General features: G+C 41.6%; 1 protein-coding gene across 1 annotated transcript in view; it reads left to right on the top strand.

Moving 5' to 3' along the window:
• Positions 1–5657: 5657 nt before the first annotated feature.
• The window catches only part of CUBN (cubilin), a 183301-nt gene continuing 168453 nt past the window's right edge, over positions 5658–20505 (top strand). The window contains exons 1-12 of the mRNA XM_042817375.1: positions 5658–5845; positions 6010–6139; positions 6502–6594; positions 7869–7907; positions 8661–8762; positions 9699–9802; positions 12917–13043; positions 14377–14545; positions 15700–15831; positions 17272–17367; positions 17908–18029; positions 19324–19510. Coding sequence (XP_042673309.1) covers positions 5727–5845; positions 6010–6139; positions 6502–6594; positions 7869–7907; positions 8661–8762; positions 9699–9802; positions 12917–13043; positions 14377–14545; positions 15700–15831; positions 17272–17367; positions 17908–18029; positions 19324–19510 — 1420 coding nt within the window. The 5' untranslated portion in view covers positions 5658–5726. The remainder of the gene's footprint in view (positions 5846–6009; positions 6140–6501; positions 6595–7868; positions 7908–8660; positions 8763–9698; positions 9803–12916; positions 13044–14376; positions 14546–15699; positions 15832–17271; positions 17368–17907; positions 18030–19323; positions 19511–20505) is intronic.

Here is a 20505-nt window from a genome sequence, read left to right as displayed (position 1 = left end):
AGCCTTAGTGTTTTCACAGCAATTAAGTATGATTAGCAAAGCACCTGAAAGGTAGATGGGTGAAGTTGGAAAGACAGCTCTGGAAACTTCCAGAGTCTAGTTTTTGTTTGCATGATTTGCTTATTCTGCATGCGTGGACTACTTCTCATTATCTCCATGACATGATGAGCTGAGCCTTGCAAAGATCCACCAAGGAAAAGATCTCGTGGTGGTTGATGCAGTATTTATGCAGTCAGCTGTAAGACTTGCACGTTGCCTTACAGGACATCTTACCTGCATTAGCTGGCTGTTGTCTGAGTCAACCTAAGTGTCCCCATGCAAAGAAACCTGTGTAATGGTGAAATTACTGAAGTACCATTCCTATAAATCAGGGATTTGAATGGTTTTTTTGTACATGACTCAACGTTTTCTGGATAAGGTGCATCTTCCCCTGTGTGTGTCTGTATAATTCTGTGCTAACAGCTGTGGCAAATTTCTAATACAAATAGAACATTTAGCAACTATTCCTAACCACTTCTCCTGGGTTAACTGTTCAGACCCAGCCCATCCTTTGATTCTTCTGTTCTATTAGCTTGCTGTTCATACTGAACTTCAACATTTAATGATCTTACTGTATAAAAGATGAATTATACAAGGACTGCTCCAAAAGTAATGTCTCCTATTTTATTATGCTGGCCCATGACATCAGAGATGGATTTTGAAACCACATTTATATTCTGCATTGAGAATTTGGAGAAAACAAACTAATAACTAGTTAATAACCTGAGCATTATTATCATTTCAGGATGGCCTCACAGAAATAGTGTATAAAGTAGTAGTCAAGGAAAATGCATGCTATAGTGTAAGAAACTAGGCATAAAGTTCAAAATGGATTCCAGCAAGCATCCTCCTTTTGTCTGGGCAAATGTAAGTATTCCAGTGTAACAGATCTCATTAAAGGAAGTTGATGCTTGTTTAGTAACAACTTACTTGAAGAGATAACCGGTATCCGAGGCACCATGGAAAATGAAGTACTGAGTACTGAAAATGTTTCAGTTTAAATGTTACTGTGAGGAACGTGGAGAGATTTGTGTTATTTTTATCTGTATTTAATTAGAAGGGCTGGGAATTGATACAGCTGTCCAAGAAAAGAGGAGCATGGTGTTAGATACCCAGCCAGCCATCTGGGAGTACAAGGAAACTGGGCTGTTCTCTTGGACTTTCTTCTGCCTTGTTTTCTGACAGTGGGAGGAAGCATGGATAAGGGTTATTCTGACAACAGTTCTGATGAAACAAGAATTGGAGTAGGAGAGACTAAAAGCACAACCTGAAATTTGGAAGGAAAATACTTTCATGATGCTAATATGTTTACTTACATCTGGGCAGTAATAAATAGTTTTGATTAGTTCAGATGTTAGCCCTATGCATATTAAAAAAAAAAAAAAATGAAATCACGTTGTTTATAAATATTACACTTAAAATGGGATTCTATCCAGAACTGATGTTTCTGAATGGCATTTTGATTGTGTATTCATGTTACTTACCATGTAGCATTATTCAGTCTACATGTGGTATGAGGTAAAGCATAGGAAAGAGTTCAGGAGAAGGCTGGATGAATTCGTTAAGAAAAGAATACCAGGCTGGTAGACTTCTGGCTGAAGTTCCCGAGTTGCAATAGAAGCCAAGAAGATACTTAGGAGAGGCATTGTGTGCTTGCCCTGCTATGTTTCCTTTCTTTCCTAAATATCTGCTTTTGGCCATTGTTGGAGACAGAATACTGACCTCGATGGATCTTTTTCTCAGTCTAATCAGTCTTATCTTCTTATATTTGTGTTGTGACAGCATGCCAATATTTGTGGTCACAACATCAATGCACAGCAAATGATGTATGAACATAGAGTGTGCAGCTCAGGTTTAATCCTCTCAATAAAGCCAAGAGTACAGAGTAGAATGAATCAGAGAGAGGTTGTGCAGCTTGGTCCATTCTTGGCTATCATAGAATCACAAGGTTGGAAACGACCTATAAGATCATCCAGTCCAACCGTCTCCTCATCGCCACTGCCACCACTAGCATTAAACCATATCATGCAGCACATCATCCAGATGCCTCTTGAACACTGCCAGGGATGGCAACTCCACCACCTCTTTGGGCAGGACATTCCAGTGCCTGACCACTCTCTGAGAGAAAAAGTTCTCCCTTATGTCTAAATTTGGGGTTGTTGGTGGTGAAGGGTGACTGTGCAAATGGCACTCCTTAAAGATAACTGCAGCACACATTAAAGCCATGTGAGGTATGATGAAAAGACTGGAATAGTCTATAGAAAATAATAAAACCGATGTAACTGACCTAATTTTAAAAAGACAATGAAACAGAAAATAGGAAGCATCACATGGTGGTTTGTGAAAGCAACATGTGCTGTTACATAGTGTGACTCTTGCAACACAGGAAAAAACAGGTATATGTTATCTCTGCCTTCATTGTGATAAAGGAACCAAGGGTGAACTGGGAAAGTAAATAAATTACAGCTGAAGTCTTTGAACAAAACTCTTTGTTATTTACTATTAAAAACAAAAAACCTGGATTCTCTGGTCAGCTGGTTTAACTTCATCAGCAAGTAATTGATTAACTTCATCAGCTGTGTGAAGGGAGCAAAATCTTAAGCAGGTGTCAGAGGGCAGTGTGCTGTAGAAGTAGAACAAATCTTTAAGGAGTGATGTGGGAAATGGAGCATGGCAGCTGCAGCAGCCCCTGAGGAAGGTGCTGCATAAAGCTTTGCAGATGTGTATGAAGAGGAGGTAGTGGAGGAAAGGAGAAGGGGCTCCTGAGTTTTGATGTCTTTGGGCAGTCAACCCTTAACCAGAGAACTAACCCTTCAGTTGTTTTTCAGCTGTCCCTGTTTCAGTAGATGCCATACTGTGGCTGTTGATCCCCCATACACCAGGTTGGTGCTTTGTAACAGTGTTCTTTAGAACTTATTCTGTCACTTTTGAGCATGGGTTACTATTAGAAAGAGAAGGATCAAAGAGAGTTGAGGAAGTGTGGATAAGAGTACTGGGAGGCATCCCCTCAGCTAAAGGGAAACTCAGGTGAATTAGCATTACTTGGGATTGAGGCAGTGACATGGCTAAGTCTGCAATTATTTAAAATACTTGAGTTGTTCGTTTTTCTTTAACAATTAGCCAGGTTTGAGATCCTCCTCCACAGTTGCATTTCCCTCCTTAAGAAGGGAGCATTGCTAAGGCTCCTGTCATATCTCTGCATCTGAGCTGATTTCCTAGGTGCAATTAATTAGGTGCAATTAATTTGTATTGAATTCTGGCTGTGCTCTCTTGTCTTCTATAGAAGAACCTTTGCATTGCAAGCATGCACTACTGGAGAAGTAGATGGACACCACCATTTCATTTCACACAGCTACATACCAAAGCACAAGATGGTGGTGAAGTGTTGCTGCTAGTACAGGATGAACTTCAACCTGAATTAGGTAGAAACAAATGCTCTGTTACTTCCTGCCAAATCTATGCACAAACTATTCTCTCTAGAGATGTTTCTCAGCTATAATGTCAGTGAGGTAATGGAATGATCTATCCCAGAAGGAGGTGTTCACGCCAGCTCTCTCCTAGTTATAATGAACAGCCCCTATGCTAATGCCAGATACTTGCAGGGTTTCCATTCTGTTCCTCCAAAAAATGCTGCCTTAATCCAGTCTATTTTGGTAAAATTGAAAGGATTGACCTATTTTTCTTTTTAAAATGATTTATAGATCTCTCAGCTTGGCTAGGCTAAGGGGCATTCACTGGGAATAGAGCAATAAGTTAAAGTATAATGGAAGTAGTGTGTTATGCAAGGACTAGATAGATGTCCAGAGCTCTCTTTCCATCCCAGGCTTAGATAGGTGTCCAGAGCACTTTTCATCCTATAATCAGGGCATATTGAAAGTCACCTGGTCTTCAGGTCTACCGTTTTCTAAGCTGTAAAGCATGCAAGGAGAGAAGTTGAAAGGAGTTGTTTCTTCTTCCTCCTTGGAATAGCAACATCATCCCCATCCTCAGTGGTTTGTTGCTCGTAGTCGTTTGTCATATTAGAGTTAGTTGGAAAGAAAAGCTTGAATCGAAGATTGACAGGCAGCAGATAGTCAATGCATACTCAGTATGCAAAAGCAATCAATGGAGAAAAGACAATATTTTGTAGCCTGTGGTCTGTGAAGGTCTGAGACAGAAAGGACCAGTGAATGGCAGCTGCTGTTATCTCTAGAGATAGCAGCTACAACTGTTGCTGTTTTGCTCTCTTCAGTAGAGATTTGAAGTGTGAGCAACTTGAATGAGTTAACTATTAAGCAAAAGGGAAAAACACATGATTGTGGTGGGACTGGAGGTACAGGTAGCTCCTAGCATAGGGAAGGGAAAGATACACAGAGCTGCTCCAAACAGGGAGAGAAAAGTAACATCTTGTGCGAGGGGAATAGGGAGACTAGCAAAAGCAAAGGAGGGCGTAGCAGGGGCTGTCACATAGAAAGCTGTCTGGGGGGGATGGAGAGACTGCAGAAACCCTGACAGATAGTAGAAAGCACAGGGACTGACTAGATGGAGTCCCTGGTACAGTGAGGAAATTGGGAATCGCCACCTGGGAGAAGGAAATAAAAGGTCAAGAACTGAGTGCAGGAGTGCCAGGGGAGGGTAGGAAGTGAGTTCCATCGTGGCTTGCAGAGCCATAGGCCCAAGTACATATGGGGCTGCCCTCAGCTCTTCAACAAGCATCCACTCATAATGGCTGCTGCTGGGGTCACAGCTTGCACCTACTCGCCTCATAGACAGAGGTTACATGGAGAATCGTGTTGCCGGGCTGGATGCTGCAGGGGCCTGAAGAGCAGTGGTGTCCGTGGTATGAAATTAGGCATGATATTTCTTTTGAGATGGATGCTGCTGAAATGGTAGAGGAAAATAGGCAACATGCAAATTTTGCCTCTCAGAACAGATGATTTTGCATTGTTCAAATACTTTTGAGCCCTACCCAAATCCTTTCTTGGTCTTTTCCATTGTCTGTGGCTGGCGCTGAATATGGGAGCCCTAGTGTGTATCATGAATACAGCCTACATGTTCCAAAAAAAAAAGGCAAGTCCCCCTGTTTGATCATCTCCTCAGTATCTGGGGACTGAGCCATTTTCAATTCAGAGCTACCATATTTGGTTAAAACTGTATTTTGCTGTTGCAATCCATGGGATGCTGTTTGGTACTGCTAACTTGTTTATGTCATCTGCTCAATGAATTACTGGCTGGAAGCTGCTCCTTCTATGCAAATACTCCTTGCCAGCCACTGTGGTTTTAATATCGTATTTTTTGGGGGGGGTAATGCTCTGGGCCTTTCAACGTTACCAAATTATCTTTCCTTTCTCAATGTGCAAGTTAGTGAGATGTTCCCACCGCATTGGGCTGTGCAGTGCTGAGGCACAGAGTGCTTGGCTGTCCAAAGGTCAAAAGCACAATGATCAGACACATGCAGATCTGAATTAATTATCTCTCAAAGCTCCAGCAGGCAGAAGAGAAAAAATGTACTGGGTGTCTGGATTATTTGTACACTGTCAAACTTCAATTAAGATACCTGAGATAAAGATTACCCTTATAGGACAGGACAGCAGCATGGGCACCTTGTGAATAAGGAGCTGTGTGAGAGCAAAGGGCAGCCTGGCTCCCAAAAGTACTATTCAGCACAAGAGGTTTCACTTCAAACTCAGCACAGCTGGAGGAGAGCAATGCCTTGGGCTGCTCCTGTTCCTGGGCTGTTAGTTTTGTTGTTACTGCTTGCTGGATTGAGCTGTGAATCAAACCACTATGAAAAAAAGAGGCAGAAAAGAAATGTTTATGATGAACAGTAAGTACCAGTGCTATTAGCAGTTGCAAATGGATCTGCTCATAAGATAGGCTTTAAGCATTATTAATGGGAACAGAATGATTTTACTGCATGTCTTTTCAATCTACACTTTGGCAGCAGATATGTGCAACTAACTTATTTTTATTTTCTCTGTAATACAACAGGCCTCGTCTGTCCTCAGAGCAGGGCAACCTGGTGTTCCATGCTGGCTCCAGCAAAAATATTGAATTTAGAACCGGGCCACTGGGGAAAATAAAGCTTAATGAAGAAGATCTTGCAGAAATGTTTAGTCAGGTGATGTAGTTACTTATCCCTAAGGTGTTTTCATTTCCAGTTTTGCACATTAATAATTGAATTTTCTTCAGAATTTTTCTCAGCAAATGTTTGATTTGTTTGGTACAACTGTTTTTCTATGTTATATCTGTTAGCACTGTAATATTTGAGCTATTGCAGACATGTAAAGTAATAAATTAATTACATAAAGTAATTAAAAGATTAAACTGTGTTTGGAACAGAGCTCTCTGTATTCAGAAGGACTTTATAAGAGTAAGGTGAAGAAAGTACAAAACTTTCCCAAGCTTTTAAAAAAGTGAGGCTTGCTTTCAAGCTTCTGAGGAAGCAAAACTCATTTCACTCATCTCTTTTTAATAATTTAGATGAGAGAAAATAAAGCAGAGATTCAAGAACTTAAGAAAGCCAATGGAGTCTCTCAGAATGTGTCCCACCAAGTCTCTCTGCTGGATTCCAAGGTGAGCTGTACCCCTGTGTTGTATTCCAGCAGCATTCCAAGTTTTCTGTTCCTCAGAATAAGGTGACTACTGATTCATTTTAGTATTTCTGGGCTTCAATTCAGAACTGGAGCAGAGTCCATATTTAACATTAGTTTAGAGTGTATGTTTGACATCAAAGGTACTGATTTGATATCTGGAGACTGGAAACATCCCTATAATTCTCATAATTTTTAGTTACCAGGATTATTCTTTTGCTCACTGTTGACATCTCTATGGACTACGTTCTCTGATGTTTAAGGAAATCAAATCTTACTAAATTCAGGCTATAGACTATATGTATTCCCATACGTGTTACATAGACATGCCATTGCTTGGATGCAAATTGTCATAGATGTTTGCAGTGGAAACAAAAGACCCTTGAAGTAGTCTTTTCAGATAGTAAAGATTCTTTTCCAGAAAAATATAAGATGGAAATCCTTTATCTGTCTTGGCTTAAATGTTAAATGTGCTGCCATGACTTCCTTATAGGAAAATATTTTATAGCCTTTGAGATTGCCCTTATGGGACATTGTTCTGGTATGCATCCATCATATCCCCTGATTCATTTTCTTCTTGCTATTTGTGGTTTTAACCAACTGAGATATGCTGAACTTTTCCTTGGCTTTCAGTGTGCCTGCCACCTCAGACCTCAGTCTGTCATACTCTCGTGAGCACCTGAACTTTCCTGTTGGAGTATTCACATTCTTAAAGTTTATAGAATCATAGAATATTCTGGGTTGGAAGGGACGCTTCAAGGTTATCTGGTTCAAATCCCCTGCAATGAACAGGGGCACCTACAGCTTCTCCCTTAAAGCCCCCCTGCAGATACTGAAAGGCTTCTCTCAGCTCTCCCTGGAGCCTTCTCTTCTCCAGGCTGCGTAGCCCCAGCTCTCTCAGCCAGTCATCACAGGGAAGGCATTCCATCCTTGAGATCATTTTTGTGGTCCTCCTTTGGACAAACTCCAACAGGTCCATGTTAAGCAAGGTAAGTACCTTAACGCATCATCACAGGATAGGCTTTTTTTTGTAGGCAAGTTTGGATATATCCTGTTGAAAAGCCGTCAGCTTTTCAGCATAAAACCCTTAAATCCCAGAGAATGGGGCCTGATTTTAACCTGATTATCACCTGGTTTCACAGAGCGGCTCTTCTCTTGTCTCCAAAAAAAACACTCAAGAAAACCCAGCATGCTGGCACCCAGTCACTCTGCGGTGACCCTCATGCCAAGTGCAATTAATTTGGATTTCTCTTGCAGGTCACAAATCTTGACATGCAACTTCAAAGCTTAGAGCAGGTGAGTACATGGGAAATAAACTGAAGATCAGAAAAGAGCTCTACCCAAGTAAACAAAGTAAGCTTTATTAAATTAAATGGTTTCTTTCCTCTCATGTATCACTCAGGAAAAGCTTTTCTGGTGACAGGAGATTAAAAAAAGCCAAGGTTTGTAAAGGAGGTGAAATGCCTTCTTACAAAACATAAACTGTGTAGGAGCCTGCATTCCTTAAAGGAAAAACAGTTGTAGACTGAAAAACAAAAACTGGATACCAAGGAAAAATACACTCTTCCTTCACTGATCTCTGAAGACAAATACAGAGAACTCAAATTGGGTTTTGTACTGCATGGGAAATAGCTGATTTTCAACAACCGGCTGCTTCCCCATGAGCATGTGGCAGCCACAGCTACTGCTGCCAGTAAAGCAGTTGCTGGATGAGTCACATGTGAAATGAAGATATCCCTCCTGGCCTCACTAACAGCCTGTCATGGAGGAACAGTTTCTGATAGTATTTACATCTTGCAGAGCTTTTCTTACCCCATGGCTTACACTATGCTGTGTCAGATCTGTCATGCTAAATCATATTTTAGTCGTATTTTCGTACAGATATGTTCAAAACAGCTCCAAAGCTTTGCAAATTAATCTTGCTGAAAGAAAAAGTGAGGGGGAACCCCCCAGAAAAAGATAAAAATAAAGGGTTCATCTTGAGAAGAAATGCTGAAGAATCACTAAATAAGAAGGAAGATAATTCCCTGCTCTGCTCCTGGGTTTCAGACACTGCAGAGCAAAGCCTGCAGCAGCAACCCCTGTGAGAACTCAGGGACCTGCGTGAACTCGCTGGATGGCTTCTTCTGCCTCTGTCCCAGCAACTGGAGGGTGAGTCTTCAGCCTCCTCGAGTGTGTGTCCAGCTTGAGTGTGTGACGTGTATTTTAACTACAAGGGTATACCTGGCTTATTGCAGTCATGGCAAGGCGTGTATTAAGATTGTTCGGGATGGGGTGATGTACACTGAATAGCAAAATAACCGTATCGGAGTCATTGTCTGTTTTAAGTGCAATACATTTGATTCTCAACAATAATGACATATACCCCAAAAGATGGAAGCCCAAGCCACGGGGCCAGACCCTGTGCTGTTACACACAGGTGATGTCCCACGAAGTCAGTGGTCTGACACAGTACGTCCTCCTTTTTTGCTGAGCAGGATGACTAAACTGCATACCTGCTGCTGGTATGACACAATCATATGGAGGGAATGGGGGAAGGAATGACATTTATTGAAGCCCAAAGTAGTAAAACAAATGGGGATGTCAGTAATCAATCATATCCCAAGTTTTCGAAATCCAAAGGCCTTCTTGGCAAAGGCCTTTATGGTGCTGTTACATGCATTTGCAGATGGAACAATTCCATTTTTTCTCAACGGCACTCAGCCTGAAAGCTGTCCCAGTGAGACTGGGGTCAAAATTGATGTGCTTTCTGTCCTGATGAAACAGCATCTCCTGATAAAAACAGCCTGAAATGAAGTTTTCTCAGCCTTTTGCTATTAAGTTGGGAAGCAGGGGGAGGTGGCAGTACTCAACTGTCCATATGCTCTCTGCAGACATCTGAAATATTTCATCCCTCTTCTGACTGATAGCCAGGATTGCAGAACTCAGCTGAACAATAGAGTTCTGTTATAATGCTTCATAAGGGAAGCTGTGTTGATAGCAGCCTGTGGTTTGTGTATGTTTGGAAACTATATTAAACCTTGGCTCCATGGTTTGCTTCATTTCTCTGTTACTTGGAAAATAAACTGGTGTTCCATTTCACCTTAGGGCCTCCACTGCTCAGAGGATGTTAATGAATGCCAGATTTATGCTGGAACAGCACTGGGCTGCCAGAATGGAGCCACTTGTGTGAACACACCAGGCAGCTACAGGTAATTTTTCAAAACCATACACTAAAATCCTATACAAAACACTGCTATATTTGTAACATGTATCCCATGCAGCACAAGTTTGGGAAAGAAGTTGATGTATTTTCTGTGCACCATAGTCCATTTCAGTCTGAGAGACCACAAAATCCCCAATACTGTACAGCCAAGTGCACCACGGACATGTTTATATTACTTGTTTTGACACAGAAAGGGCAGCAAGAACCAGGTTTGTCACACAACCACACTGGGGATGAAGATTATCACCCCTCCTTTATCACCTGTCCATGAGACAGAGGAGAGTGAGGAAATGGATGAGGTGGGCAGGAGAAGAACTTTGCTCCACAAGGCTATGACTTGCTGGAAAGCTCCCAGACAGGCAAAGCTCCCATCAGACAAAGGGAGGAGAGGTACTGCCTGTAGCAGACAGGCCAGGAGGGTGCTTGGGCCTCAGAGACATCAGCTCCCTGCAGTTCACCTTCCTCCAGCTGCGTCCAGCCAGAGGCAGACCTTGTTCAGCTCCTTGGGAAATATGCTGCTCTTCGCAGGGCAAGCTGGCCTGAACACCCCACATCTTGTTTTTCATACTGGCAAATAATAAACAACTTTCAGATAAACAACTTTCAGATGTAATACAAAGCTCTCCCTGTGCAGTGGCTGGATAGCATGCCACAGCCTTCTGCAAAGCAGTTAGTCTCCAGCTTCAACATGAAAGCTTTAGCACGCACAAAAATTTGCTTGGCATAAGACAGGCTTATAAGCCTGGCTTTGTCAGCTCTTGGAGTAACCTCACAAAAGGGAAATTTTCATGCAGCTCCTCATGCTTCACAGTGGCATAGAGCTGCTGAGATGCTACCAACTGCGTGGGGATGCATGCCTGCTCTGCTTTGATTTTAAGGGTCTTTGTGGCTTCCTTGCAGCCATCCTCTACACAGATGTTTAGGAAGGAAACAACACAAAGCATCCTGCCTTTACTTATTGTTCCTAGCTGTGCTCAGCAGTGTACAGGTGTGTGATTATATTAAGGTTTGATAGACAAATCCTTTTGCTCTTCTCTCAGGTGTTTTCATTGTGTTTGCACAGTCATGATTCCTGTAAGTTTGTTCCCAGTGCCATTCCTACAAATGTTACACTGTTACTTCACACAAATGAGGATCGCTTTGTGAGTCATACAAATTGTGATATTGCTTTTTTCGCATTGCACCCTCAGGATTACTGTTCTATCCTTTCTTTGCATCCACTGTATTGTCTTCCTAGCCTCCAACCACATCTTGCCTTATTCATTTCTGAGTGCTCCTCAGATGTTAAATGCATTCTGATAGTGCACTGTGGCTGACTCTTGTGGGGTCCAGCAACCCTACTAGCCCTGCTCCTGCACCGCTGCATTCATATGCTGTGGATAAAAAAAATGATATTTAACTTTCCATAGCCCCCAGGGGTAATGCCAGGTGTAGTACCATCAGATGGAGGCTAACGCAGTCTTCCCTCTTTGCTCAGGTCCTTTAGTTACAGGCCTCAAGCTCTAATATAGAGGAAAGCACTGTGGTATGAGGAAGCAGTAAGTATCATGGAAATGCTTTCCCCAGTCAGCATCGCAATAGGAACATTGCACCATTTGGACAAAAGGTGTGAGGGTCACCACGTCCACCAGACATTTGTGTGGTAATCGGAGCAGTGGGGCCTCCCCAGGATGTGCTGCTAGCAGGGACAGGACAAGCACGGTGTCACACAACTCTGCTCTGATGTTTGGCTGAAGCTCCTTGTAGCCTGACCTGCTTCTCAAAGCTGAGCAGCATCAAATTGGGAATGGATTAACCCTAGCCAGACTGAGCAGGAGACAGTGCCATGTTCATCCTCCTTCAGAGCCTCTGATTGCCTGCTGTGTCCTTTGGAGTTGACTGCGCAGCTCTGTACTTTGAACATGCAGAACTGCTCTGGTTCCCTGCCTGCCACCTCTCTGCATGCCCAGGCTGATCTGCTGCACTCCCAGTGTGTATCTGCTGACTCTTACAATGCAGATTTGCAGTACAGCAGACTGCACGCAGGCATTAAGATACTGTGGCGTTTTTAAACTGAACTTTATCAGGGTCACCTGTCCTGAGTGTAGGGTTCAATTACCTGCAGTTGGCTTATCACACTGCCTTTTCAGCTCAGCACATGATACCCTGACAAGGCTAGCACAGTGTATTAATAAATCACTCCAACTTCCAGATCAGCTGCAATGGAATTCCCTGATTCTGTAGGTAAATGCTTGTGCAGAGTGGTTTTCACTGGCCAGCTTAAAAGAAAGTGAGCAAGGATGCGTAAGGTACTGTATGAGAATCAGGCACCTCAGCACACCACTTGCAAGTAAATGTCTCAGTTTCATTTTTTGAAGGTGTTAGCTAACTGATTGGAGGCCTTCTGTAGGTTGTGGCTCCATTCTGTGGTGTTTTGGATTCTCAGATTTGTTCCATGTGATAATTAAGGGCCAGAGAAAAGGGAACAGTTATCTTAGAAACTCTCAGTTTCTTTGTGTCTGTGCAATGCTATGACCAAGGTAGGCCCTGTGGGTTGAAAAAGAAAAAGCTGCTGTGTCAGCTGTAGTTGGCACAGTACTGCTTTGGTGGGAGTGTAAGGAATGACAGCTTGGAAAGGTGAGTAGGGATGCTCCTTAGGCAGGGACTTTGAGCATTGTAGATAGGAGGTAAGCACCAAGCCCTGATGCCAAAGCATGTCTGTGTATTGCTAGAGGTAGAGCTTTAGGCAGCTGGCAACATATGAGGGACACAAAGTGAAATGCAAATTTTAGGTGCTCTCTGGCTGAAGTGCAAACTTCCAGGCTCATGTTCTGCTGAAGCCTTGTGTTAGACATCTCTTTTCCTAGTCTTGTGCTTGTGACAAGATACTGTGGTCAGCCATGGACATGTACGAGTCCTGTGTGATTCCTGAGTCCTTACTGGAAAGCTTTGCCACTGTGCAAGGTTACTAATGGGACTGTCAATATTATGAAATACACAGGGATTTTGTGAGGAACATCACACAGAGAGTGCAGACTAATCCCTTGCTATTGGAAAAATGTGGTCTTCATGTGCTATACTTGGAAAACATTTAGATTTTTCTTCCTGCTTTTACCTTTAGCTGCTCCTGTACTCCAGAAACCTATGGACCCTACTGTGCCTCAAAATTTGATGACTGCCAGGAAGGATCTCAGACGCTCTGTGAGCATGGCACCTGTGTTGATGCAGAACGAGACACCCCCAATGAGGTAAGAAGCAATATGCATCTCATTATACAGCACAAATACCACCGAGTGCCACAAACCTATGTAGCATACACTGCTGCTGGAAGACAGTAAGAAATGCCGCTGTACAAAATAACCTAATCTCTGTGATGTCCCAAGGACAACAGAAAGAACTGCAAATGCCTTGTGTCTTGTTAAAGATACTTGTCAAGTGTTTTTGACCCAAAATGTCATTCAAAACATCATATTCTTGCTGTTGGGGAGTGCAATATGAAGTTGCTGGAATATTTTATTACTGAAATTTTTCAGAAGGAAAAATATGGTTCTTATTTTCCTTGGGAAAAGCAATACCAATGGAACACTGACAGGTGGTCTGGTGGCTGCTGCCTGTGTTTGGTGCTCATTACTGTCCGTTTGACTTGGTCTCTGAATCTAAGCCTGAGCAGTCCAAGTGTCTGCACTGGGCGAATGTAAGCATATACTTGAACAGCCTTCTGCAACAAGCCAGACAATTGTTTGGGGAGAAAATCTAGGTACAAGGCGTTCCCTCCAAAGGGGTGGATGGAAGATGCCAGCTTTGGCTTTTTCCAATCAGAGCAGCCCTGCAGAACTACTCTGGCAGACTTGGACTCCTTAGCACTCTTATACACCCATGCGCTGTTCCAGACACACCAAGCATTCTTTGTGCTAATGTAATCTTTTCTCGATTTGTAGAAGTCTTCACACCCCATTAGTTGCTTTCTGCCCATTTTTGTGGAGAAATCTTTTCAAAAGGATTCAGTTTTGGCTTAACAGTTTCTGTTCCTACGTCAGTCAATAATAAAGCTCCCATTAGGTTTAATTGGACTGAACCTAGGTAGATGTTGAAATCTGGCCTTTAGCAAAGACTGGAAGAGAAAAAAATGTTTTTTAAAAAAAAAAAAAACATTAAAAAAAAAATGTTTTGCAATTTGCTCTGCACATTACAGGTTACTGAAAATCTTGCTTAAAAGAAAACAGCCAAGCTGATTTCTGGTTGCTTATGCTGATCTCTTTACCCTATATACAAAGCAAGTTGATGAATTTTAGTATGTTTATGTATAGTTCATAATTACTGTTCATTTTCTCTGGAAGACTTGGGCTAAATTACAGGTTACTTTGACGAACATAATAAATGAGCCTGCTGCTCCTTCCACTATTTAAATAGTTAAATTCAGAAAGAGGAATAAATGAAAAACACTATCAAAGCAATTCCAGAAACAAAATGTGCAAACCATGCAATGCTCAGAAAGCTTTCTTGCTGTAGTTTAAGAGATGATTTATAAAATGAACCCTTATCCTTTCCCATTCCTCTGAAATATGCACTATATATGTGCAGCCCAAGTATAGCTGTATCTGTGACGCTGGCTGGATGTCCCCTCCTGGCAGCCCCATCTGCAGTGCTGATATAGATGAATGCAGCCTTCCTGACCCTCCGTGTTCACAGAATCCACTTGTGCAGTGCCACAACACACTCGGCTCCTACTCATGTGACCCCTGCCCCACAGGTATGGCGTCTTTCCTTGCTCTCATGCTGGGAGGGATGGCAGCAGGTAGGACTGCTGTCATAAGCAGAATGAAGATCCATGTAGGAGTAATTTCATGAAGACCTTTGATCTGTATTCTGCAGAATAAATGCGTAATTGTTATGTCTTATCTGCATAACATGGAAAGTGGATTTTAAAGCATGATTTATCCCATCCTTAAATGGACATCTAAATAAGTCAGACAAATTAAATTCTTGAAGTGTCTATTTCTTTTCACTGATTTTAACGAGAGTTCATGTAGTAGAAATGCTAAGTCACAGCTTGATCTAGTGATTGAGCACCTGGTGGGAAGGCAGAGCCAACTCAGGAGCTCAGGTGTATGCAATGCAGCTGAGTGACTGGAAGGGGTCAGCCAGGATCCACCCCTTTCCAGACCTCAGGTAAGGGCTGGTAGTGGAGGTAAGGGTATCTTGCTGGAGATCCCTGTGTACCTGAAGCCTTTTGAAGGTAAGCAGATTCTTTCCTGTATTTTTGTCCTCGTGGTTGTTGTATCTGAGCATGTCTTCACTTACTGCAGCCTAGGACTTTGCTGCTCTGTTATCATTGCTGTGCTTTTTGATGTTTTACGGCATTACAGCTCAGAATGACTAGAGTGCGATAGGTAAGGTGAATCCTATCCACCATGTGTGGGACTCAATTAATATGTCTGCTACCTTAAGGAAACCCTAACAGAAATCTAATTATCCCTTCAAGCCATGAAGCCTATGGTCTGTTTTCCTGAGTCAGCTGCATTGTATGTACAGGAGGGATGTAGGAGGAGTGTTAGAAGTATTTAACCAGAGCTACAATGAAGCTTTGATGAGAACATTACGTGTATGCACTGAACCAGAATTTCTACCTCTTTAGATTAAATAAACTGTTTTTGATTCTGGAACGTCCACAGTGTCATTAAAATAAAGCATACTTGCATGTGTATCTCCTCTTTGTTGCATTTGAAAGCTATTTTGAAGACCAGCCTTAATTATCATTGTTTATGTGAGGAACAGGTCTTGTCTTGTGTTAGTGAAGGGAAATTCAAAAGTTGTATTTTTCTGCTCTAAGGAAAGATCTGATCAATTAAGAAAGTCACGCTTTCTTAAAATTTATTTTAACGTCTTTCCTCTGCTTCTTTTTAGGCTGGCAAGGAAATGGCTACAGTTGCCAAGACATCAATGAATGTGAAAGTGATAATGGAGGCTGTTCAACAGCACCAATGGTTCAGTGTATCAACACAATAGGATCCTTCCGCTGTGGAGTCTGTCCACCAGGTTCATCATTTAAAATCTATCTGTAGTTTTATCAACACACTTGATCCTATTTTATTACATACTGAAAAAGCTGTAGGGCAGTTTTAACATACACAAAACAATGCTGTAATACTGAATGCGGTATCGTCAGATTGCTGCAGCTATTTATTAACACTGTGTTGAGCAGGTGTCTGTTGATGCACCATCTGAAATGTTTCTCTTGTACTAGGTAGGCAGTGGTAAAGCCTTGATTTTTACAAGATTCTTCCTTTTGGGGGGGTAGGGAGGAGGAAGATAATTATGGGGAGACAGGCACTGTATAATTATGATAGTAACGTAATTGTCTACATATTAATTGAAAGAGTATCTGGTATGCCATAAATCAGTGGTATTGTTTGTCGTGCCTTGAATGCTGTCTAAGAAGGCAGTGTTTCCACCACAGTGCAGGTCAACCAGCGGAAGTGGTGACAATGTCCATAAAATTTCTGGCTTAAAATGCGTTTATGAGATGCATGCAATCAGTAAGGTGAATATTATCAGGAAAAAGTGTTTCCAATTGGTCTACCAATTATCTATCTAAATAGCAGCAAAATGTAGATAGTGAAGGCTCTCTGTTAGTAGGTATTGAAGAGCTCTATCACCATGTTGGAAACATGGCCTCAGGCTAATCTTGATATGGTGCAGTGAACCACAACTGTGCAGTTGTGCCTCAGCATTTTTGTCTTGCCTCCAGGAGCCTCCCAGGAGGAAGCAGACATTGTGTTTGTAACCCAAGGGCAGCCCTCACAAGCAGGAGGCCTTGAATTGCTTGGAGGTGGCTGGGTGCAGAAGTATAGGTAGGGTAGCTGTAGCAGAAATGCTAAATCACAGCTTTGAACAAGTAATTGAGCACCTGGTGGGAAGGCAGGGCCAAGTCAGGGGAGCTCAGGTGCATGCAGCGCATTTGTGTGACTGAGAGGACTTTCCAGACCTCATTTGAGGTTTGGCTGTGGAGGCAAAGGTATCTTGCTGGAAATCCCTGCCTGCAAAGGGGAAGCAAATATTTTTCTTTTTTTTTTTTTTTTCCTGTGTCCATGGCTGCCACATCTGAGCACGTACTCACTTGCTGCAGCATAGGACTTTGCTACTTGGCTGTCATTTCTGCCCTTTTCATTGTGTCACAATGTTACAGCAGCATGCCCTGATAGAACTGAGCTCCAATGGCTTCATTCTGACCTCACCTATATTTGGGTAATACTAGTGTAATGTTTTTCTAAAGTCATGTAAGGATTTAGTTAAGTTCATAATCCATCCTCATAAAGTAGGAATATAATAAATATGCCAGACCTTATCTACTATCTCAGATTTCTCTCTTTAACTGCACAGACTGTAATTTTACAACTTAAAGTTTTTTTCTCACCAGATGCTTGTTGATGCACAGAGAACATAGTTTGTTGCAGACTAAGATTTACCTCTGTACAGGTTATGAGGGAGATGGACAAACGTGTACCCAGGTTGATAGCTGCTCGATAAATAATGGAGGGTGCCATCCATTGGCTACCTGTACCTCTACTCCAGGTATGACATTTGCTTAAGGACTGTAAGTATTATCAGTATCCCAAGGAACCCACTTTGTAGCAATGTATTTACCCTAGAGCCCATTCTCCACAATCTTCTCAAGAGAGAAGAATTTTCCTTCCTCAAGAGAACAAACAGGTGTGGGGTAAAGCCAGCCTTCCTGCAAACATTGATAGAGATTGAGGCTTCACACCCAAGAGCAGACCTAGTCATTAAAATGTTAAGGTCATCACCATTTTCTACTTTCAGCTGCCTTTAACCATTTTTCTCTTTTGTATTCTTTGACTACTTCCAATGCTTCCCATGAAATTAAGTTTGGACTCTCACATACTAACACGGAAACTTTCCATGACCAAACTGGACACAGACCAGGGCAGGTACCAAAATTAGACAGGAATCAAAATAAGATTGAATCGGATCTAATAATTTAGAATGCATGATGGCTCAGCTTCAAAATGCTGAGGACCTTTACGGTCAAGGTTGGTACCCTCATTGTAACGAGGGCTGAATTATATTCTATTTTTTTCCTTGCATCTCAAGGACTAATGCCATTTTGTTCGTGCACATCTGGGTACACTGGAAGTGGATATGGACCAAATGGGTGCTCTCCTCTTACTGATATCTGTCAGCTGCAAAACCCTTGTGTAAATGGTCAGTGCTTGGTAAGTGCTGGACTGCTCACAGTGACAACATTATAAAATTATCATTGCTAGCAACAAGGAGATTGCTGAGACTGGAATCTGAGTGCAGGCTTGCTAGAGGTAATGAGATGAAGTCAGTGGAGAGTGAAAGATCAGCAGATACACCTGGAGAAAATTGAGAGGGTTTCAGGATACTCTTATCGGGCTGCCTTAGAGGAGGGAGAGTTGGTACCCCCAGAACAGTGATGGGAATGCTGGCTGGGGAGAGTTGGGCATTTTTGTCCTTTACTGATTGGTGGTGTGAATTTGTTCTCATGCACAGTGACCATTTAGTTTGTCCACATGGATCTTATAAAGGTGTTTGGTTTTCTGAATGAAGTCCTCTGTGCTTTGGGAAGTCTGTGCTATGGATCTGAGAATTCAGATTCTTCTATTGCAGAAGATATTTACAGAGATGATTGTGTAGAAGCATTCCAAATAGAACATTTGTTGTTCAAGTAATGTTTGATCTTGTTTGTCCATGTTGTTTCTTCCCTGTAATAGTTCTGGAAACAGAATCATTAAATGGGTGGAAACAGACCATATGATATTATTGCATTTTCTTTTCTAAAGGAGACAATCTCTCCACCCCACTTCATCCATTATAATATATTGATTGTGAGACATCAAAGATGGCAGGTAGCATGTACCTTGATATACTGCACTCTGCTTTAGCTGTAAAAAGTATATCTAAAAAGCAAGAAATATGAGGAAAGAAGTCATAAGAAATTAAATATGTGGAAAAACTTGTGTATAAGAAGTAGTAAAGGTTGAGGAAAATAGATAGGAAAGAAGCAGGAATAATACAGAGTAGCCAGTGAAAGTGTTCCTATTTAACAACCCTCAGGGTTAAAATTAAGTAACTGCCAATGCAACTGCAGACTTCCAAGAAAACAGGCTTGAAAGAAACAATTTATAAACCATTGCCACCATGGTTTGCTGTTTATAAGTTATAGCTAACATGATTGACTTGTTTCCAATGTGATCATTTCAAAGCCAAGCAGTTTTCTGAATGAATGCAGATTTTGACTTTCTGAAGAAAGAGCACTGCAAATAAATAACTTGATAGAAGAAAAAAGAGCTAGGTAATTGGATTAGGCTGTGGCTTTATGTTGGTTTTCACCACTAACCATCAAAGCCATTACGTTCTAAATGATTTGTTTGTTCTGGTATCTCCACATAAAGTAAGTGTAAATATCAGTCCTTCTACTGACCACACTGATTCTTTTAGGTGACCCGTGCTCACTAGATTTATTGCATTTGTTCATATCTGTAGGCAGTGACCTCTGGATATTTCTGCCTGTGCAGTGCAGGCTGGACAGGCTCTAACTGTACGGAGAACATCGACGAATGCGTTAGCAACCCGTGCCACAATGGTGGAAGCTGCACGGATGGGCTCAATGGTTACAACTGTGAGTGTACCAGTGCCTGGACAGGACCACAGTGCCAGACTGCCCAGCATGGTATGTCAGCAACTTCCTCCTCAGCTGAAATGGGTGCCAGACTTCAGCTTGTAAATGCTTGCTCTGTGTGATCACTTTGTTTTTAAGAATAAAGATAAGAGAGGGGGGAAAAAAACAAACAAACAACCCTTGTCTTGGTGTACTACAAGTTCTGATCCAAAGTCTCCTGGAGTTAACTTTTCTTTACAGCTGTTTTATGTTAATCCATTGGAGTGTAATGGAGTAGCAGGCCTACTTGGAGTTGTACAAAACGACTGCAAGTTCCTGCCTGTGCAATTTCTTCTCGGTATCTGTTGTTCGCTTCAGGTTTTTTTTGCCAATAACTTTAATTGAGCTAAGACAGGACAGCATTCCAGTGAGTGTCCCTGTGGCATCCATCTGTCAGATGGCTCATATTTATTGCAAGTTGACGTGAAGAAAGCAGATTAACTTTTCACAGAATGTGGAATGTGAACTTTTCACTCAGCTGCTGTGAAATCTAAGCTATTTTTGAGTTATTTCAAGCTCTTTCTATTTTCCTTATGTTTCTAAACAGGATTTTTTGTTGTTGTTGTTATTAAGGATATACATATGGAATATTTTTTAACAATTCATAATGTAAATGTATAAAAGATCACTTAATATCCAGTGACAAATGGTTATGTATCAATATTTCTTTTAGTTCTTAATCAATGGAAAAGTGACACATTCTATTATATGATAATCTTGAAGCTGTTTGAGAAATTGTGAGATGTAAAAGGGTAATTAAAACAAAAACTTTTTTTTTACCATTTCTTCATAAAAAATATTTTAGTGCACTTAGAATTGAATATTGCTTTATTGCCAGCTGAATGTTAAACTACAGACGCTTCTTGCACATGGCAGCTCAATGTACACTGTAATTGGGTGCTTAATGGATATATTCTTCCATAGCTGTTGTGGATTTTCCATGTAAGAAGGTTCTTATACAATCTTCTTGTATACAAGAAGGTTCTTGTATACAAGAAGGTTCTTGT

This window comes from Centrocercus urophasianus, unplaced genomic scaffold (genome assembly GCF_019232065.1).
Source record: "Centrocercus urophasianus isolate 14NV4802_14NV808 unplaced genomic scaffold, USGS_Curo_1.0 seq_16, whole genome shotgun sequence".
Lineage (NCBI taxonomy): Eukaryota > Metazoa > Chordata > Aves > Galliformes > Phasianidae > Centrocercus > Centrocercus urophasianus.
The sequence above is the reverse complement of the archived record's forward strand: the minus strand, read 5'-3'. Positions and strand labels throughout refer to the sequence as shown.